Source organism: Hoplias malabaricus, chromosome 18, assembly GCF_029633855.1.
Source record: "Hoplias malabaricus isolate fHopMal1 chromosome 18, fHopMal1.hap1, whole genome shotgun sequence".
In the NCBI taxonomy this organism is placed as follows: Eukaryota; Metazoa; Chordata; class Actinopteri; order Characiformes; family Erythrinidae; genus Hoplias; species Hoplias malabaricus.
The window spans coordinates 28,203,824-28,226,427 of NC_089817.1; the positions used below are offsets into that span (position 1 = coordinate 28,203,824).

Consider the following 22,604-nt stretch of genomic DNA (forward strand, 5'->3'; position numbering starts at 1 on the left):
TTCTGAGTTTGCACCGTACCTAGACATTTTGCTGTTGTTTTTCAGCAGTAACTGACCTGAGCAGTAACTGTAATCAATGCTAGGACAAGTTCTTATATTTACAAATTGTTCACTTTAAAGGGAACACGGGAGCAATATACACAAGATTAAAAACTGGAAAGGGTGGGTACGCTTCAACCATTCAGATCACAGCCTGCTTAAACATAAAGAGACCTACTTGGAGGTGGGCGGGTCCTCGATGCGGTTGCCCAGCTGGCTCTCGTGGCTCTTGCTGCGAGTGAGGGTGATGTTGGGCAGCAGGTGCAGCACTTTGCGAGAGGGTGGCGGCGGCGTGCAGGGCGGTTTTAAGCGGTGTCTCCTCTTGGAGGGCGGAGTTATGGGCGGAGTCGAGGTGTGGCCATGGAGACGGACCGGCCGGGATGAGTAGTAAGGGCTGGGGTCCGTCAGGCTATCTGCGTAACCGTGGGAGATATGAGCCTCGGCTGTGGACATGATGTGGCGAGGGTGGGTGCAGGGGGCCAGGGGTGTGGTGGGCGTGGCTGGAGGCCGAGTGAGGGGGGAGGGGCAGTGGGAACGAACAGGGCCCCCCAACAAGGGCAGCTGATCAACCGCGGTCAGACCACCACTGTCACGTCTGGTGGGCTCAGAGAACCAGCAGCCTCCGCCTTCTTTGAACTCTCCTGTGGATACACAAGGCCAGGGTTAGCCTCTGGGATTAAGCCTAGTTCTAGACAGCTCAACACGCTTGGATGAGAACACTAACTGCCCTGTTACATCACCAATTTACGAAGTTATTAAGGCTGTCTGACCATCTGGGTGTGTGTAGGTTCACAGCCCCTAATGACTAGTGTATGTTCACCGCCACAGATGCTGTGTCCAAATTTCGTGAGACCCCTGATTCAGAATGGCACACCTGATTCAGTGGCGCTCTTTAGGCAGGAGAGGGCAGCACTGAGCCGGGCGCACTCCTCTGCACTGGAGCCCAGTCTCCTCATAGTCTCTCGCACCTGAGCTCCAGGCATCTGCAGCAAGGTGTCCAACGACAACTTCACAGGCACCGCCTACACACAGAAAACATAGTGAGTACATATACACACAGTACATAGCTCAGTCCTTATAATGGTCCACCAAATGAAGAATTTGATAGACGCCTGATTAAAGAACATATGGCAAAATACCGTTCCCTATCTAAATATAACAACACGACAAATGTAGGCCGCCTATTGAAGGTGCACCCGTGTGCTTGGAATGGGGCAGTATACTGACCACTCAGCACCCTGCCCACTTACTCACCACCTGATGGCCATTGTTTACCTCGAGTGGCCTGAGCCAATTGCAATTCACCATCTCTCATCTCTCCCTCTCCAAATAGCTGGGGCATGTGACCTCTTAGACTAATTAAGCCCTGCCGATGATCCGATTACCTAATTACGGACCTGTATGATTGGATGGAGGGAGAGGCAATCGTGGTAAAGCTCCTGGAGCTGGGGCTCTATTATAACACACTCCATCTCATACATTACTCCCCTTGGAGTTCATCCACAGCGACAACATGCAGATTTAAAGTGCATTTCTGTTAACTTCCTTTACGAAGAGCTTTAAAAATGATATCAGGAACATGTAAATAACTGCAAAAAAGGGCGTTTGTGAGATCCTGCTTGTGTGGGTTGCTTCTCTTTCAATGACGCACAACAAAGTGATTAAACCGCCATAGGGCTCCCCCTTGTGGAGACTGTTCAGGATTCTATACATCATAATAATAACACGGTTTGGATCAGTGGATACTCTTCTGATCTAATAATAATGACAAGCCTATAGCACAGAATAATCAACTTAATAATACCTCATAAATAAAATAGATTTCTTAGTCTTAACTGTATTGTTTTGTAAGCCCTCCAGCCCCGCCTTCAGCTCTAATTCAATTCAAATTGTTTAAGAAAAGCTTTCTGAAGGATGTACAATAGCTTTTAGTGTTTTCTAAACCTCCCTCAAGGCCTGGGTGTTTTCCTTTTGATGCCGTGCCTTTGCCTCAGCCTAAACGCATTAGAAGGGCAGGGACGCAAAACCACAAAACACACACCTGCAAGCAGATGGTTCCCTTTAATCATAGGCAGTTTGTGTTGGCGGCGGCAAGTGTGTGTGTGTACACAAGAAAAGTCACAAAGAGCGTGAATGTGATACAACGACTATAAATCTGTCAATCAGCACGTCCCTATGACGTGACCACGACTGGAAATAGAGTATGAAACCTCGCCTTGTCCTAGTACATCATCAGAAGAATCAATGTGTACGAACAAACCAACAAACAAAAGAAATTCACGAAGTACTGGATGGAGCGCTGTCTCTCTAGAAAACATTCCACAGCTTAGATGCTTTGGGTAAAGTGACCTTAGACACGTTTGCAGCTGCTCCAGTGCATCCAATTCTGTTGTGTGTGAATATACGGATACACCTTAGATCAAAAGCGCCCAATAGTAGGAGCCACTCACTATGTTTGGACACACACAGTGAATATCTCCTTTGATTTTTCATGTTAGGAAGCAGCCAATGGCCTGGATCAATGCATCAGAGATCAACCTACTCAGCCTATTGCAAACATGGCAGCAACCATGGCGGGGACCCACTCTATGACACATAAACTGGTTCCTTCAGCAACTACAAAGCATTCTGACTCTTCTCATGCGATTTGAATTTGTAATGTCAAAGTGCTAACAGTAGCATGAGGGCAATACATGCCCACAACCCACTGAACGGCAAATCACGATAAGAGTTAGCCTTGAGCGCTACGCTAACAAAGCTCCAAGAGACTTTAGCATACTGTGGGGATTTGTTTGTGTCCAGCTGTTTTTTTCCATTAGTTTTTCCACGTTTCCGCATAAATAAGCGATTAAAATTTAAATATATTTGTTGTGAATGGTCTGAAGGACAAGTCAGGATTGTTCACACTGGTGATGATGGTAACCAGATGTCAGAAGGCCTCTAAAATCTCCCTCACAGAAAGTTCATTCATTCATCTTCTGTATCCGCCTCATTCCAACTAGGGTTGCGGTCGCTCTGGAGCCTACCCGGAATAACCGGAGGCAAGGCAGGAAGACAACGGACCTACCCAGCCACTCGCACACTCACACCCGTGAGGAATTCCGCACAGGCAGTCCTACCAACGTGTTTTTTTTTTTTAACTGTGAACCACCTGGAGGAAAACCATACAGACACTGAGAGAACACACTAAACCCCTCACAGACAGTGGCTACCTGCAGTGCCACCATGCCACCCTCATAAAAGGTAAAGAAATCATGACACTGGGGCAAAATAGTCCCAAAACAAGGTTTGCTATAAATGTCAGAAAACAAATACGGGTTCTCAAGGTGTTGTGGGCTGTAAACAAACAGATTATAGGCTATTTGTGTTGTGGACATTGAGAGGCCTGGTTCCTATCAGCACCACTGTAAATAATTCAAGGTCGGTTCTCTACAATCAACCATTCCACATAGGAACTGAAGCACTGCAGCCGTGACCGCTTACAGATGCTCACTCATGGCTTTAAAAGCCTGCAATTATACATCGCTGAATAAAATTAATCAGATGGGTATTTTCATATTTATTAGTGCAGTATTGTAATGTAATCACTTTGTCATTAATATCACTTTGCCCTGCACGTAACCTCATTCAAATCCAACCCCCGTCCCACAATGCACCACAAACGCTCACTGGAAGGTTTGTCAAAGTCATCCAACCCAACTGTACCTCTATGAGCTCAGGCCTCAGGTTGATGGTCCGCAGCCAGTCCCCTAGCCGTGGGAAGCTGTCCAGAGCCTGTGGACGGTCTCTCTCAGGCACTTTCAGCTTACACTGCAGCTGCTTGCAGATGTACTTCATCAGCTTGATCTGCAGGGGGAAACAGAGCCCACACAGAGGAGGGAGGGGGGGTGTTAGATGGCGAGGAAGATGTAGAGGAAGAGGCAGCAGAGGGGGGATAAAGGCCTGTGTCGTGTCAGAATGCTGAAAGGCTTTCTGTTCACTGTAATCAGATATTAGCATTAGCCACGATGTTAGCGCCTCCCAGCTGCTAATATGATTTATGTTGGTAGTCCCTATGAACTCATGAACGTTTTTGCAAATGTGGGTTTTCCCACATCTCTTCCATTTACACGTTTATATTTTGTTTACATCTTTTTATAAAATCAGTGGAGAGGCTAACGTTGAGGCGTGTTATAACAGATAGCATAGCCCCCCATTCCCTTCAAACTGCACTTCATGAGCCATGAATATTTGTTTTCTACACCCAAATAGTGCTCTTAATGTTCTGTGTGGGTCAAGATTAGGGTTGAAGATATCTGAGAGCTTTCCGTATTAGCTGGTAGGTGACTACAGCTAGCAAGCTGTAGGTGTAAATCACACTCACAAACATGAGAGCAATCGTCAATACCAACAGATTACCATTTCACAACAAAGATTACACAATCACCCCACAGAGGACCTTCCAGGAATCTGTACTGCGCTCTTTTGAGAAACAGCTTAACTAAAGATGAACTGATGAACTGGGAATTGGGGGCCAATGCTGCTACGCTCTTTTATATCTATGTCTCTGTAGACGCTAATACCAGTAGCAGGAGGTCGTAAAATTTTATCTGTGAAATCTACATTTATTTAGTGCCGTTTTAGCCATAAATACTCATTCATTCATTTTCTATAACCACTTTGTCGTGTTCAGAGTTGCGGTGGGTCCGGAGCTTACCCGAAACAATGTAGCCATAATTATTCAGTTTTTAATTGTTTGTGTGGCTAGTACGCTGCTTATTGATTGGTCTCCAGAGCTTTAGAAGACACTCCGAGAGTTGTGGCTAGGACAGAGTGGACTAAGGGCTGTGGAGGTGGTCAGCACTGATCGGTGTTGGATAGGGCAGCCAGGGGTTATAGGCCAGATCTGACCCAATCAAAGCTCACTGCTCTGTAGCATCCAGCAAAATGCTGCTGAGCACAGCAAAGGCTTTGATGACCCTGGAGGTCTGCTCACTCCTGAGGGCACCACTGTGCTTTCACACACACACACACACACACACACACACACACACACATACCTCTGCAGAGACAGCCTTACATAATTGCTCTCTATGGCTTGTTTTCCATTTTTGACGTGCTACACGAGCACGCAAAGGTTTGGAAAAAGAAAGATAACCATCGGAGCTCTAATGGGCTGCGTCTAATTGTCCACAACGTGACCTTGTCTAAGAGCACCATCGAGGAAAATAGTTGTAGATACCCCAAGCTCTCCTGTCAAGCCTTCTTCACATATGGCGTCAAAAATCAAAAAGGATTTCTTTTAGCTCTGGACAAAGGCTGTGTCCAAGAAGTCCTAAATGCTGTCTAATATTTATATGGATATCTCCAAAGTTGCAATTCAGTCACAGGTGCCTTCACGTCTAAACACTGCCTTCTGAGGCACTGCCTAATCAAGGTTACTATCTACACTGTAAAAAAATTCTTGTAAATTTTACAGTAAAATACTGGCAGCAGAGTTCCCAGGCATTTACCGTATTTTTACAGGAACACTACTGTATTTCAAATTTACAGCATATTACTGTAATTGAATAATACAATAATTTACTGTAAATACTGTGATTTACAGTAAAATACTGGCAGCAGAGTTCCCAGCCATTTACCGTATTTTTACAGGAACACTACTGTATTTCAAATTTACAGCATATTACTGTAATTGAACAATACAATAATTTACAGTAAAATACTGTAGCAGACTCACTGTAAATTTACAGCAATTTTTTACAGTGTACTATTTAAGACACAGCCATCGCATGTTTGCCGAACGATTTGTGTGTAATAGAACAACATGTAAATGAAGCCTCCAACAAATCACTGATCTGTTTACTGTGTGCTTGATTTGAGAAGATGTCGGACTACTATCAGCACCATTGTGGACAGTTCTGACTCGACATAGTGGTGCAGAATGGTCAACAATTGTGACTACTGTCTCCATCTTTCTCCCTCTCTCTCTCTCCCTCTCCCTCTCCACTGTCAAATAGATATAAATAGCTGTTATTATATGGACGGGAACAGCAAGCAGCCCTCCTCTTGGGGGGCGTCTGCGCTGCTGGCATGGTAACCGAGTGTCATTGGCACATCGCAGCCACAGTGCGAGTGGGTAGGAGGGGGAGGGGTCACCGTGACATCAGCGCTGTGGAGGATCACCGGGTTCATAGCGAGGCTAACAGACAGGCCTCGATGCCTAAAGGAAGCTGGACGTAGCCGCACCATAGGCCAGAGTTGAAGTAGACCATCAGGGTTCGAGTGTGAGCCCCTTTCCATTCCATTCCAGAGCCATTTAAAGGGATGGTTTAAAGGCACAGATACACCTGTAGGTGTATGACTCCTTCTGAAAATGGTTCTTTCTCCTTTCTTTTTGTCTATTTCCAACTTACAGAGTGGATTGCCACCAGCTCCACATCCTTTCAGACCCATCGTCCAGTCCACAGTCCACGCAAGGATGGACACAAACACCAGATTATATATGAATTTTATATGAATAGGGAATGAATAGTTGGAACAAGAATGGCCTCTTATTTAATGGCTGTTTTGACTAGAAATGTAAAAATAAGTTTGTGTACACGTTCCATTCACATCTCCCTTTAAAGACTAGGACCTTTGGCCTTGTTGAGACAGTCCCACATTTCTGTCCGGTTTTCTGTCCCTTCGGGGTGAGCAGAAATTGCGGGACACATTGATACGGTCTCTCAGGACTGAAGGGATCAAGACTGCTTTCGCCCCCATTCCCCTGGCAACGTGTCAGGATCGTTTTCGAATAACAAACACTACAGAGGAGGGAATGTTCTGCGAGGCAACTCCGCCGATCCTCCACAAACAAACAGAGATGGCTAGCAGCGGAGGAATTTTCCAGCTCTGTGGAGAATGCTGACTGGAGCGGTGGAAAAGAGAGAGAGAGAGAGAGAGAGAGAGAGAGAGAGAGAGAGAGAGAGAGAGAGAGAGAGTGAGAGAGAGAAAGAGAGAGATAGAAAGAGAGAGAGTGAGAGAGAGAAAGAGAGAGAGAAAGAGAGAGTGAGAGAGACAAAGAAAGAGTGAGAAAGAGAGACAGAGAGAAAGAGAGAGAGAGTGAGTGAGAAAGAGAGGGAGAGACAGAGAGAGAGACAGTGAGAAAGAGAGACAGTGAGAAAGAGAGAGACAGACAGTGAGAGAGAGACGAGAGAGAGAGTGAGAGAGAGACGAGGGAGAGACAGTGAGAGAGAGAGACAGTGAGAAAGAGAGAGAGACAGACAGTGAGAGAGAGATGAGAGAGAGACAGTGAGAAAGAGAGACAGACAGTGTGAGAGAGAGAGACAGTGAGAGAGATGAGAGAAAGTGAGAAAGAGAGAGAGACAGACAGTGTGAGAGAGAGAGAGACAGTGAGAGAGAGAGAGAGAGAGAGAGAGAGTGAGAGAGAGAAAGAGATAGAAAGAGAGAGAGTGAGAGAGAGAAAGAGAGAGTGAGAGAGACAAAGAGTGAGAAAGAGAGACAGCGAGAAAGAGAGAGAGAGTGAGTGAGAAAGAGAGGGAGAGACAGAGAGAGAGACAGTGAGAAAGAGAGACAGTGAGAAAGAGAGAGACAGACAGTGAGAGAGAGACGAGAGAGAGACAGTGAGAAAGAGAGACAGACAGTGTGAGAGAGAGAGACAGTGAGAGAGACGAGAGACAGTGAGAAAGAGAGAGAGACAGACAGTGTGAGAGAGAGAGTGAGAGAGACAGTGAGAAAGAGAGAGAGACAGACAGTGTGAGAGAGATAGAGACAGTGAGAAAAAGTGTGAGACAGACAGTGAGAGAGAGAGAGAGAGACAGTGAGAAAGAGAGAGACAGAGAGTGTGAGAGAGAGAGAGAGACAGTGAGAAAGAGAGAGAGACAGACAGTGAGAGAGAGAGAGACAGTGAGAAAGAGAGAGAGACAGACAGTGAGAGAGAGACAGTGAGAAAGAGAGAGAGACAGACAGTGTGAGAGAGAGAGAGACAGTGAGAAAGAGAGAGAGAGACAGACAGTGAGAGAGAGAGACAGAGTGTGAGAGAGAGAGACAGTGAGAAAGAGAGACAGACAGTGTGAGAGAGAGAGAGAGTGAGAAAGAGAGACAGACAGTGAGAGAGAGAGAGAGAAAATCTTGCCCTATCACCTCCCACTGTCCATCCCTTAGCGTTCTTCTGCCAGTGTATTAAGATTTCTCTCTATCTCTCTCTCTCACTGTGTCTCTCTCTCTCTCTCCCTCTCTCTCTCTCTCTCTCCCTCTCTCTCTCTCTCTCTCTCTCTCACTGTCTCTCTCTCTCACTGTCTCTCTCTCTCAATGTCTCCTTATCTTTTCTCACACCTCCTTTCATTACTCTTTCTCTCCCACGTCTCCCTTGCCTCCTTTCTTCTTTATTTACCCTCTTTCCCTTGAAGCCCCACCCCCCTCTCTCTCTCTCTCTCCCCATTTTTAACGAGGACAGGTCATGCAGACACCTCAGTGTTGAGCTGTAGCAGCTCTGATGACGCAGAGAGGAACAGAGGGTTGGGGGGAGCAGCCTCCCAGCCAGTGTGTGTGTGTGTGTGTGTGTGTGTTTGAGTGAGAGAGTAAAGACTAGGGTGAGTGTGTGTGTGTGGGGGGGGGGGTTGGCCTGCTGAGACAGGGCCCTTTCAGAGAGCGCACTGACGCACGGACAAGCCCTGTTACCAAGGCTGGCGGCCATAAAGCCACTCACCCCTTTCACACCTCTATCCAACGCCCAGCCCCTCCTCCTCCCCCTCCTCCTCCCCCTCCCCCTCCTACTGCCTCCCCTAATTCCAGTGTTAGACCAGAAACCTACTCAAACGTGGGCGACAACACAAGCAGAAGCAAATGTATGCACCCCTGTAACACCCGTGGAGGTTCTGGAGCAGCTGCACATGAGCTGAAGCCCATCGTGCTCAATGTAAACAGCCCCTATGCGTAAGGCCGTGGCGCCTGGAACCGTGTGTGATAACGCCCCCTAATCCCAGGTAGGAATTTGAGGCCATTTTTTTGACAATAATAGATGGCATTTCCCAGTCGTTTCAAACAGGCCTCGGCTGTATAAAGTCTGTCTGAGAATGTGGCGCTGCACGTACTATAGCACATCATACAGTAGAGAGAGAAATAGGCCTGTGCTTCAGAGCTGAATGCTTTCTATTATATCCCTGTACCAGCCGGCCGTGGGCTGTGAAGGCTTCCCCGAGAGCAGCTGCTCACCAGCCACCTTTCGAGTGCCTCGCAAAAGAGAGTCAAGTGGCCTTTCACGGATGCATTTGAATGGAACCTGTTGCGTATCGGTATCTAGTGTGTAATTCTGTGTGGCTGATAGAAAGCGACCTTGAGCGTGGGAAAGGTCCTTTAGAAATACAAGTGGTGATAGCGACGATGATGATGATGCGTCTAACGAAAGACCTAAAGACTTACTGCCTCGCAGGCAGGTGCCAAGGTCCAACCGGGGGATGCCGAACCCCTCCCGGCCGAAGCAAGGGGTCACACACCAGCCAGGTCGGGCTGTAGACTAATCCTAATTACACAGAGGGCATTGACTCCCCTACTCAATAAAGCTCAATTTCCCTTTATTCGAGTCTGGGAAAGGCATCCCCGTCCACGCCGGCGGTGAAATGTGTGTCAAGTAGCTGAGGAAGGGAGAGTTGTTATCCTTTTTGATGTCGTTATGAAAAAGAGCTCAGTCTGGAGCGTTAATAAAAGAGCAGCCGCAGGTATGCTCAAAACCCATGAGGTCTCAACATGGCAATCTGGCTGCTTACAGTTGCCTTGGTGCTAACAAAGAAAGTGTTTTGTCTCTGATAGCTGATCTAGAAAAGGGAAAAAAAAATATGCACTGGCTTCTAACTGCAGGCTTTTTAAAAATGGCTCTAATACTAATCTAATAGTAGTGGAGTGTAACAGGCCTATGCTCTACACACGTGGAGGAGAACGTTAATGACCCAGATCTTGTTGTTCTAGGTTGTCTTCTTATGGACTGACCTTGTAAGGCTGAGGTGTCGTCACAGGCCCTACGCATTGTCCGTTTCCACCAACGTGGAACCTGTTCGGCCCACGTTCGCTAACCTCAGCTGGCACCTAAATCGGTTCCCGGTCCAGCAAAGTTCCTTCCAGACCAAAGAAGCGAACCACGATGGCTGTGTGGTGCTAAAGAAGCTGCGGAGAAAAGCACAGACGTGGCTCAGAACAGTGGATAAACCATGACTCTGTCCTTATCTCTTGCTCTGGTGCTAAATTCAAGCGAAAAACGGTTCGCTGGGTGGCACCAAGATTCCAAGAAACCTGAACGGAACCGGTTCAAGACCAAAACGTTTTTTTTTGGTGGAAAAGCTATCAAGCGTTCCACAAAACCTGATCTCCACCGCCTCGGCCAGAACACAGCCACGTGGCGTCTTCATGTTGATCCAGCACCTCTGGACTCTTCTTTGGACTTTGAACGTAGCCAGAGTGCAATGGCAGGAGAACTGAAGCTTGAAGTCAACACGTCAGACAGACACCGATCCTCCCCCGCCGGCCGACACGATACACAGCGGTTAGACCAGCTCCAGGCTCCAAAGAAAGCACAGCTACGCCCGCTTTTGAGCGATTTTGTTTTCCTCCCTGTTATCTCTGCTAACATTGACTTTAGGGTTTGGCCCATGATAGACATTAAGAAGATAAACAGTTTTCTTTTCTCCTTTCGTTTCACTTTTATTTTCACAGAGGTCTCGATCAAAGCTGTGAGCAAGAGTTAGGAGAAGGTAAACGACAACAGCGACAACAGACACAACACTGTACACCTTCCAGACATAACAATAACATGACCCCCACCTCGTTTCTACTCCGTACGTTCTGTGGCTCTGTACTTACTTTTTCTAATTTGCATATAATTAACTTTGCAGATTTTCAATCAACGGTGACAGGACCACCACAGGGCGGCCAGTCTATTACGTGGTGGTGGTGCGTTGTTGTTGGTTGCGCTGGTATAAATGGATCAGACCCAGCAGTACAGCTACTGAGTTTTTAAACCGTGAGTTAAGTGAGGCTCCTACCTCATTGGTCCGGCTTGTTGATGTAAAATCAGAGACAGTAGCTGGATATTTTTGGTTGGCGGACTATTCTCAGTCCAGCTTTTCCACCGCATGGAACCTACACGACTCGACTCGGCTCTTTTGCTTTTCCACGGGCCTTTTCCATCTGGAACCTGGTCCCTGGGTCCAGGGGCAGAACTCCAGTATAAACTCGCCATTTGTAAAATCTTTAAAGTTATAGTAGCTTTCACATTTGTGATTATCCAACGCACAACAGCAGCTTGTAACACTACGCTAAGGTTCTCTGAAAATCTCCAGCGAAAGTGCAACAAGGAACACTGTGATCTGTGAGAACTGGGGCGCCGAGTCGAGTCGAGTAGAGTCGTGTCGAGCAGATCCTATGTTGTGGGAAGTGCTGGTAATGAAATGAGTATCATGATTCGTAATTTGTAACAGTGCGTCCGACTGCATGACTTAGCAAGGATGGTGTAACTTATCCCGTCTTATATTCCGCGCCTCATCCCCCGTAAACACTGCTGCATCCGTCCTGCACCCACCACAGCCTTGAACAGTCCTGACACCCACCTAAAGAGCTCGGTGAAAACCTTATTCTGTTCATATCGCTATTGATCAACACACGCAGAAAGGGAGGCCAGAAAAAAACACACCCACGTCATTCAATTCAGCAGCGGCTTTCAAAAACAGGCCTCTGTGCGCTGCTGGGGGGGGGGGGGGGGGGTGCTTTGTGCCGCATGGCCAGTCAGGGTCCGGGGAGTTTTGCTGGGTTTCTCATGAGCATCAACACACACACACACACACACACACACACACTGCAGGTAGTTAGGGGATCACACAGCCATCGCACAGAACAATACATTGGTGCAAGTGTGACGTCAGGTCTCCTAGCAACCACACTCATGGGTCTTCAGTGGCTTTTTTTTTTTTTTTTGAGTGGGATTTTCCCACAGACAGAAAACATCTCCTTCTTAATACACAGAGAGGGAGATTCAGCTTTGTGACAACCCTATTACAGCTGTAATACACTCGCTCAGTGCATTTGCGCATTCGTTTGAATATCGGAAGGCCACCAACTCATACACTGTGAAACAAGACCATTATTTTTCTGCCGTAGTCAGAAAACATGGGATTAAATACGCTGTTCAGATTTGTGCTGGGTATTAAGTAGAGTACAGAGACGTTAGCGTTGTCCCACCTCCTCGTCCGAGTCTCTCCAATCACAGCGCTGGACCTGGAACAGCGAGAGGCTTATTATCATTTAAAGGAACAGGTGCGGAAAAATTGCCATTCTGTACAGGGCTGTTTGGACAGGGGGTGAACGCTCCTGTGGTGATTGATCCTTGTGGTATTTTCACCAAAGCAGGTCATAGATGTTTCATTGAGACCCAGAACTGTGTTAGTTTGTTGAAAATGAATAATAATACTTCCTCTTTTATTTGTTTAGCTTATAATCAAATAAAAGCAATGAAAATGAACACAGCTTTTAGGAGCACATTCAACATGCCATCAACACAATACATTTTATCTCAAAAAACTCTCCGAATGTACAGAACTAATGACGTAAAACTGAGGTACAGGGTTTGTGTTGTATATGTCCAAGAGTGTCCCCCTCAAAAGAAAAACCATTTCATGATTAAACCATGCACCACGGAGGGACGGGAACGTCCACCTGCGCCAGGAGGACAAAGGCTGAAGCCAGTGAGCCGCATCGCTGGCTCCGTCTGTTATGGTAACATCAGCCTGCCCATGCAGATGGAGTAAACACAGCCGCCCTGCTGCCATGGCAACGCGTCCGTGACGTCCGCAGACTTGACTGACAGCTAAAGGGCATAACCACACCCAGCTCCTCTAAGCCGCAGGAAGAGGAACACGAGCCCACACGTCACACCTTTAAGCACAAAACGTGACTTTGCACTGCAGCAAGCATGAGCCCAGCAGCCACGAATAGACCAGGCTGTGACGAGAGAAGAATCCTATTTATATCCCACACACACACACACACACACACACACAAAACCTGCGACAGCAGTCCAATCTAAAGTTTGCCCACATCTGACTGGATGGATGTAATTTCATAATCTAAATACTTATATAATAATATATTTATATATATATATATATGAATAAACGTATGTTTATTATATATATATATTTAAACATACACTGGATTTGAAGAAATAACCCAGCTATCCACAACTAAATTATTTATCGTAAATTAACTTTAATAAGAGGTAAGGCACATTAACAGTCGTGTGGCAACACTAGGTGGAACTCCATCACTCCAGAGAATGTAGTTACATTAGCTATACCGCTAGCCAATGCTTAGCATTGGGCATACTAGCCTTATGCTAATGTGCAGTAATTATGAACAATAAAGGTACAATATAGACACCCAGCGTCTTCTTAAAATCCTCAACACACAAAACCACATGCTCCAATTATATGTATTAATCAAAAGCAGATGTATAGCCGGCCCTAGCAAATATGGCTAAAATGAGACCACACATTGTGCACTTGTCTTTGAGGTTGGGGAGTGGGGAAGGAGGGGCCGTTAGCATGGCTAATAACATCTGCTTGCTTTTAATTTCCATTAGAGCAAATTGCAGCTACATTAGCAAAATATCGCATTACCACAAATGTAGGTAGCTTGAGACAATTAATTAATTATTTAAGGTAGTCAGTTCCTATCAGGCATTAGCAGATGCTAGCAGCTATGATAGATGTTAATGCTTCATGAGTTAGCATACTGTTTATTGCTAAATTAGTGAATAAACTATTATATTTACAGCTACATTTTTGCCTATTTTTCCTCTGACTGTATAGAAGTAGGGTTAGGGTCGTTTTCATACATTTACACTGAAAAATATAAGCTTCCTTTTACTGTTTTTAGCCTCAACGCTTCAATGCAAAAAATCTCTCCACTGAGATATAAATCATGTATGTCGTATTCTTTATGAGTACTACATAAAGCACTTTGAATTAGGCTAATCGAGCATTTTCTGACAGGAAACAGCTCCTACGCTAGCTTGTTGCAAGTAGCACTGCAATGCCTTAGTGATTATGCAACCCAGCTTGAGGATGAGCCGGGTCACGTGAAGTTCTGGATCTGGAGCGCTAGCCAGAGAGGACGCGGTCAGAAACAATGGCCAGCTGACCTCTCCTGTGTCATCAAGGGAACAGGCCGACCCTAGAGGGAGGGTGTGGGCATCACTAAAAGGGGTTTCCACTAATCTCCAAACTCCTCATGTCTGCTCTAAGCTGTAAATCAAAACCCCCAAGTTTCGCTTACTGAGATGTAAACAATGATATTAAAATTGGTTTCACGTGAAACACAGCTTTGTATAATTATAATCGTATAACTCTCTGATCATGTATAAGTGTAAATCAGTGCTAAATCTGAAAACATAGCCTTTACAGGAGGTTTTACAGAGCTTATTTACAACATGGACGCAATCTCTTAGAGCATGCTGATCATTTCACACATTCAACATAAACCCTCACAGCAATGCAGCTCTAATAACAATATAATGGGAAAATAGGCCTTCAGTTGCAGTCCACCACAAAAGAAAAGGGGGTGGGGGTCTATGTCACAGCATGCTGGGAGTCCTACCCCTTCTCATGCACATCTGGTTGGCCATCCCTCCTCCCCTCTCTCTCTCTCTCTCTCTTCTTGTACGTCATGCGATTTTCTTATTTAACAATCAAGCCTGAAAATGCGTAGGAAGAAAGACAAGCTAAATATAGACACAGCCACAATAGCACACACCACGAGCGCCACAAAATACTATTCTCCAGCATCAGGGGGATGATAAGAAGGGAGAAAAGGGCCGAAATTCCTGCCCCATCTCTCGTAAAAGAGTCAAGTTCACAAGGCCATATCACAACACGAGGTAACATTTTCCCCATATAACCTCATAGGGCTCATCCATCATCCAACAGAGTCTAGTTATTATTAAGAAAGTGCTGACCTCTGCTTTGAGATCGAACCATTCAGCCACTTTCAGATGCAAGGGTTCCCAGAAGCATTTGGCTTTTTCTGTTCACTCTAAGAACTAAATCTCATATCTCTGGCTTTTGTTTGGGTTTGTTTTCACACAAGCAGCCATTTACATTGTGAGAATATTCCATTAGAAATTACAAATGCTAGGCCTATAGGGTTCCAACTGATTGTCATCTACCTCTGAACACTCATATCATTAAAGTAACATCTGGTTGTTCATTAAAGCCACACTAGGCTGTATTTTTACCCTTTAATTACAGCTTCAAAATCAATGTGATGCTTCACTGTCCTGTAATATTGAGAAAAGAGCCTCTGTCATTGCTACTCCCGGCTCAGCACTGCAGGAACTGCACTTTGTAACTTTGGTAAATTGGTTGAAATAACATGTTCCTAAATTACCATTGGGCGGCACGGTGGCGCAGCAGGTAGTGTCGCAGTCACATAGCTCCAGGGGCCTGGAAGTTGTGGGATCGATTCCCGCTCCGGGTGACTGTCTGTGATGAGTGTGGTGTGTTCTCCCTGTGTCTGTGTGGGTTTCCTCCGGGTGACTGTCTGTGAGGAGTGTGGTGTGTTCTCCCTGTGTCCGCGTGGGTTTCCTCCGGGTGACTGTCTGTGAGGAGTGTGGTGTGTTCTCCCTGTGTCTGTGTGGGTTTCCTCCGGGTGACTGTCTGTGAGGAGTGTGGTGTGTTCTCCCTGTGTCCGTGTGGGTTTCCTCTGGGTGCTCCGGTTTCCTCCCACAGTCCAAAAACACACGTTGGTAGGTGGAATGGCGACTCAAAAGTGTCCGTAGGTGTGAGTGAATGTGTGTGTGTGTGTTGCCCTGTGAAGGACTGGCGCCTCCTCCAGGGTGTATTCCTGCCTTGCGCCCAATGATTCCAGGTAGGCTCTGGACCCACCACGACTCTGAACTGGATAAGGGTTACAGATAATGAATGAATGAATAAATTACCATTCATTAGTCTTTTTTCTAAACAGTTAGCGATTTGAAGAAAGCACAGTGTTGGTTTTGTCCAACAGCAGCGATAACAATATGTTTAAAAAATACACTTCCAGTTACTACTGTAAGTCTAACATCCAGTGGGATTACTAGTCTCAGTGCCGTCTTTCTAGACACACTCATGGCTCTTCCAAATACAAGACCTTGATGCTGTACGAGTCCAAATACGTCTGGTAGAATTCACCATGGGAGATACACATACTGGAGGAGACGGCAGGCCTTGGCTTCAACAAGCAACAAGCTTCTCTCCAAAGAGATTTGAGAAAAAACAAGAGCTTCTACTTTCATAGATTTTATGAAAACATGGAAATGCCCGAGTGCTTCTAATACTACAACCCTCCGCCGGAGAGACATGGCAGGTACGAGGAGAGATCTGGAGAGGAAGAGAAAGTGAGAGAGTGTGAGAAAACCCAGAGAAGAACGAGTGTGAGGATTTGGTGTCTGGCCAGGATTAGCGTGTGAAAAGTGAAGCACCACCTCGCACTACTCCAGTCGGAACAGCGGCGCACCATTATCCACTCACGAGCGCACCACGCAAATTTTAGTTTAATAAAAAAATCATAATAAAAACACTGCCACGAAGTGGAAGAACAAAATGCCTTTTTTGTGGGAATCGAATCCAAGTTCAAGCCTCTCTTGATTGCGCTGAAGCACAGGTGTCAGTGAAAGCCAGGTGGGCGGTGGGAAGGGGAGGTCATCACAAGTGCGTGTGAGGACCACTTCAGCTCCTGTTGTTCAAAGGGGGGAATTAAAAGGCCGTTTAAAGCCCGTTTAGCGCTAAATGAGAATTGACGAGCCTCCACTTTGTCCTCCCTAAATGGCCCTCGTATGACCACTTCAGCCGTCCCAACGGGAGCCTATGAGATGGCTAATGATTTTCTGCCTGTCGTTTCTGACCGCTCGCAGCATTGGAACTTCTGCTGAGACTAATCCAGTCCTTGGCTTGAGGGGAGCACCACCAGAAATGGGTCCTGATTCATGAGCAATCAGCAACATGAGCAGATCCACCCAGGGATTTAAAAAGTACTTGGTTCTAGGTACCAGATTTGCCTAATGGAACAGCAAAAAGGTAGAGCCAACCTGAGTCGAGTAGGTGACATGCAGTGGAAAAGCACCACTAGAGATTACAGTTGGTAAGAAGGCCCACACTTCAACCAATCAGTGCAAACGACGCTAGCGAGCACAGGCCTCTGTCAGCTGATGTGAAAGATCTGGGCAGTTTACATTCTCTTTTAAAGCAGCATTGTGTTAGCAGTAGTAATTGAGGAACTACTTGTGCTCTTGTTTTTGCACCAGTGAAAATCTCAAATACTGAAGGGTCCCCAGTATGCCATATTTAACTATCAATGTTTTAAAGCTATTTACAGTTTTTTTTAACAACTGTCTGATACAATACTGATATCATTATACATCCCTCATACACAATGTTACCCGTGTACACATACTGTGTTGAGTTGGGCCCAGAGCATGTAAGCAGAGTTATTATCTTTGCTACATGTTTTGAAATACAAAAGCTAATAAAAACCCAGTGAAAAAAAAAACCCACAAGTGATTTGGCCGCGAGGGAATCGTAGTCAACCTCAAAAGCTGCCTGCCAAGAACATCACATATCACATGCTAATGAGATCTGCACCTGTGAAGGGAGAGAGAGAGACAGCAATAAGCGAAGCACCGCAGCCCCTCTGTACTATGACTAATCAAATATGTTGGGACAGAGAGGATGCCACATCGCATCGGACAACAGAGGAGGAAAAGGTCCTGAGCAGCAGCAAGGCTCCGAAAGGAAGCTGACGGGGCAATTCCTCAACAGTCGTGATCCCCCCCCTCCCCTCCCCCCAACCCCCTTGTTTCCTGATGCTGCAAAGGCCCGAAAGTCTCTGGACTCTGGAGGTGCACGAAGGGGGCAGACTTCCTCCAGCTTCAACAGGAAGCAGAACTGAAAGCAGCTAGCTGAGCTGATGGCACAAAATTTCAGTCGTTTATTTGATCTCGGGTCTAAAAATACAACAAGAAAACAGGGAGCCGAAACCACAGCAACTCTAAACGCCACAAAAGAGAACAAAAGGGAAGGAAAGGCTACATTTCTGCACATTTTGCAGAATTAATTTGCACTCGCTCACTCTTTGTGTGTGTGTGTGTGTGTGTGTGTGTGTGTGTGTGTAGCAACATATCAAACGTCTGCACTCTCTTTTGACATAATTTGAAAACAGCATCTGTCCCTTAAAGTAACACTAGGTAGTATTTTTACCTTAAAATCACAGCTTCAGAATCAACGTGACGCTTCACTGACCTGCAATAGGAAGAATACAGTCTCGGTTGTTGCTACTCCGAGTTCACCACTGCAGAAACTGCACTATGTAGCTTTTAAAAGAGATTAGCAACCCACCTCCCACTCCCAGTAGATTTCAGGACAGTTCTGTAAAAGGAAATTACCCTCTGCTGCACGAACTGCTGGTGGAGCCCAAATCTTACCTGGTGCCCCTTTAACAGATAAGAGACGGACCAATAGGAATATGCTCCTCTTTGGGATGAACGGATTAATGTCTTTAAAATACGCCATCCTTGTTTTACGGACACACCAAAAAGGAGCCGAAAAAAGAACAAACTAACTTTTAAGACAAGTCATCCAGCCTGTAATCCAGCAAAGCAGCTCCCATCTAATCCACAGATCACTGATTAGAGACTTGGACACCAGAGACAAAGAGACGTTCACACTCACCCAAACATACAGACAACTCAGATATAGACGCTGTAATCTAGAGAGGCCTAAAGTGTGGCTGGTGCCGAGTAGTGGGTGACATCACTGCTCTCTATAGAGAAGACTAGGGCCCTGAGTAAACACACCACTCTAAAAACCTAAGAGTCCATGGGCAAGACTCCTAACACTCACCTGACCAACAGGCTTCTGTTAGTGGACAGGCCTGAATTTTTTATATTTAATTAGGTAATTAAATGGTATGGCGAGTGTCACATAACTCTCTCTTAACTACTGGGCCTTGCCTTTTTAACCTGGCCTTTCATCTTTTCAAAGAAAGTTGGACAAACAGCATAAATCAATTTAAGATGTAATTAATTTTTCAAATCTGCCTGTACCAGATATACAGGAGGTCCTCGGATTACGTCAGTCCCGAGTTACGATGTTTCGTGGTTACGACATCTCCCATTTACTGTATAAAGCCTTGTTTCGACGTAAGTGGTTTTGCGTGGTAAACGTCGTAACGTGACGTTAGTGTTTGGTGTGCGCGGCGGAAGAATACACGGTTACGCGGCTCGGGACCGAGGAGAATAGGTGTTAGGATAGGATAAGTGCTTACAGTATGTTATTTACGTACAGTATGTACGTATGTTCCGACTTACACCGAAAATCGGTTTACGACGCGACGTAGGAACGAATCAACGTCGTAAGTTGAGGACCCCCTGTACACTAAAACAGGATGCCGTGTTTGATTTGATAAACTGTCCCTCTGCCAAAAGCCGCTCAGATGGAAACACTCCTTATAACTTCCGCACAAAGTGGGCGGGGCTAAATTGCCATATGCCGTGCAGTTGTATGCGTCTTCACAAAATAGGTGAAGCTGTTTATCTCTGCCATAAACGAAGGGTCAGAACAGAAACCAGGTCAGTTCCAAAGCTCTACACCTGCTGCAGAAAACAACTCCACGGCAACAAATTAGCAATGTGCAATACATACAAAAATACACATGGCATCAACGGCTTATCTTTACCTCTCTGTGTCCCCAACAGATCAACAGTGCCTTGGAGAATGTGGTATTTAAATGAGCTGCACTGAAACACTCCTTATAACTTCAGTGTGAGTGGGTGGGGCTACAGTGCATATGCCTCATATCTGAGTGGGTTCTGTGGGGTCACAAACGGAAAACAACAGCAGCAACTCAGTTTTAAAAAGTGGTCTCTGTACCCTGCTCTGATTTGACCACCTGAAGAGTCACGGTGCTGTGGCGCTACAGTGGTGTGGAACCTACTACAGGACAACAGCAGCAGACATGCATTAAGCTAGGGCCTAATCACCACCAGCGGTCCCCACTCTAACTGGCCCCCCTTCCAGAATAGCTAGGGCGCTACATATTTGATGCTAGGAATTAGATTAGCCACACAACAGAAGCAGAGCTAGAGATGACAGAATGCTTGAAAAGAGAAATGCCACTGCATAAATGCTGGGGGCAAACACAGAGGGGTAAATAGTGAGATTGAGGGGGGGGGGGGTAAACAGAAAGAGCGAACCTAGCACTCTGGTCTGATTCACCCACCCCCTAATTGTTACGGTGCCAATTTATGCAGAAGTCACCACAACAGCAAAAATACATGAGGCTAAAGGGCAAAAGCAAGCCCTCAGAAACTGGGGGGGGCATGTAGAAAGGGGGTAAATACAGAGACTATGCCTGGTGTCTTGGTCAGACTTGCCCACATCTAACTGTTATGCTGCTTTCTGATGCACACAGCGCGTGCAAGAAGACTAGGAAAGCAATGCAGCTAATGCACGAGGCTGGTAGGGGGTCGATAGAGGGGAACATACGGGGTAAACATCAAATATGGAGATTCGGCTCTGACGCTGGTACAACCCGATGCACATGGCGCGTGCATAACGCAAACGCACAACAGCGACAGACGAGGAAAGGAATGCACGAGGCTCAAAGATCTGAATCAAGACCCATCACCATTACCCAGCTGCCCCCAGCCAATGCACAAGACAAGACAAGGGGCAGCACAGGGCAGATGTGTAAATGTTAATATGGGGCTTTTCTGTTTTCTGCTGTAAATACGATAGGGCGCATATGGCGCGTGCATCAGCAGTAGAGAAAAAGAAATGCACGAGAATCGAGCGGGGCACAGAGAGAGAGAGAGAAAGAGAGAGAGAGAGAGAGAGAGAGAGAGAGCGCTGGGCCCTCCCCCTCCCTCCCTCCCCCCCTGCGTGCACTACCTCCAGGGTGCGGATCTCGTGCTGGGTGAGGTCGTTGGTGGCGGCGCATTTGGTGCGCAGCCCCTGCAGGCTGGAGAGGGAGATGTCGATCATGTTCTGGATGAGCTGGCAGTGGTGCAGCGCGGCGGTGGCCGAGTCCGCACGCGCCGCTCGCGCCGACCTCGCTGCTGCCGCCGCCGCCGTTGTGTCCGAGTCTCCGCGCGGCCGCTCGTCGTCGCTCTCCAGCATCATCGCCACTGCGCTCTCAGCGGAGGCGCCGCACCGCATCCCTCAGCATCGAGCACACGACACGGAGAACACACACGGGCGCGCGCCCTCACGCACGCACAAGCGCGCACAGAACCGCGCATGCACGAAGGCGTCACACACGCACGCGACACCCGGTCACATAAGTCCAACAAACACCAGGACCTCCTTAAAAAGAGCCCTCAAATGAAGGCGAAACATGAACCGGACTCGGGTTAAATCACATGTGTTCCGGCGTTCCAGTGTGCACCGTCCGCTCGCGCGATCCTCTCCCCTTGATCTCCTCCCCCTGTCTGTCTCTCTCTCTCTCTCTCTCTCTCTCTCTCTCTCCCGCTCGCGCTTATGGTAGCTTGCCCGCTTTATTTATTTATTTATTTAAATAATTATTTTAAACCCACCAGCGCCTGTCAGCTGGGGGGAAACGACAGCGCAATGCACGCTGGGGAATGTAGTCCCCAGGGCCACAGCGCCTCTAAAACAATCAGAGGATTAAAGCAGCTGTGGATGTCGACTGTAATGTCGCCCCCGATATTTTAACCACGCCATGGTTTCTCTGCGGTAGCCGGGGGACCGAGGGTGGTGTGTTGTCTCTGTGTCTGCGTGGGTTTCCTCCCACAATGGACGGGCTGTGTGAAGCTGTCCACAGGTGTGTGTGTGTGTGAGTGACTGGGTGAGTGTGTGAAGCTGTCCACAAGTGTGTGTGTGAGTGACAGGGTGAGTGTGTGAAACTGTCCCGAGGTGTGTGTGAGTGACTGGGTGAGTGTGTGAAGCTGTCCACAGGTGTGTGTGTTTGAGTGACAGGGTGAGTGTGTGAAGCTGTCCACAGGTGTGTGTGTGAGTGACAGGGTGAGTGTGTGAAACTGTCCCCAGGTGTGAGTGACTGGGTGAGTGTGTGAGTGACAGGGTGAGTGTGTGAAACTGTCCCCAGGTGTGAGTGACAGGGTGAGTGTGTGAAACTGTCCCCAGGTGTGAGTGACAGGGTGAGTGTGTGAAACTGTCCCCAGGTGTGTGTGAGTGACAGGGTGAGTGTGTGAAACTGTCCCCAGGTGTGAGTGACAGGGTGAGTGTGTGAAACTGTCCCCAGGTGTGTGTGAGTGACAGGGTGAGTGTGTGAAACTGTCCCCAGGTGTGAGTGAGTGACAGGGTGAGTGTGTGAAACTGTCCTCAGGTGTGTGTGAGTGACAGGGTGAGTGTGTGAAACTGTCCCCAGGTGTGTGTGTGTGTGTGTGTGAGTGACAGGGTGAGTGTGTGAAACTGTCCCCAGGTGTGAGTGAGTGACAGGGTGAGTGTGTGAAACTGTCCTCAGGTGTGTGTGAGTGACAGGGTGAGTGTGTGAAACTGTCCCCAGGTGTGTGTGTGTGTGTGTGTGAG

At 47.0% G+C, this 22,604-nt stretch overlaps 1 protein-coding gene across 3 annotated transcripts in view; it reads right to left on the reverse strand.

Annotated features, from left to right (window-relative positions):
• ksr1a (kinase suppressor of ras 1a) overlaps positions 1 to 21,509 on the reverse strand; it is a 40,044-nt gene extending 18,535 nt beyond the window's left edge. For all 3 annotated transcript variants that reach the window (XM_066650796.1, XM_066650795.1, XM_066650794.1), the window contains exons 1-4: positions 20,988 to 21,509; positions 3,745 to 3,885; positions 914 to 1,061; positions 218 to 680 (exon numbers count right to left, since the gene is read on the reverse strand). In XM_066650796.1, coding sequence (XP_066506893.1) covers positions 218 to 680; positions 914 to 1,061; positions 3,745 to 3,885; positions 20,988 to 21,254 — 1,019 coding nt within the window. In that variant the 5' untranslated portion in view covers positions 21,255 to 21,509. The remainder of the gene's footprint in view (positions 1 to 217; positions 681 to 913; positions 1,062 to 3,744; positions 3,886 to 20,987) is intronic.
• Positions 21,510 to 22,604: the final 1,095 nt, after the last annotated feature.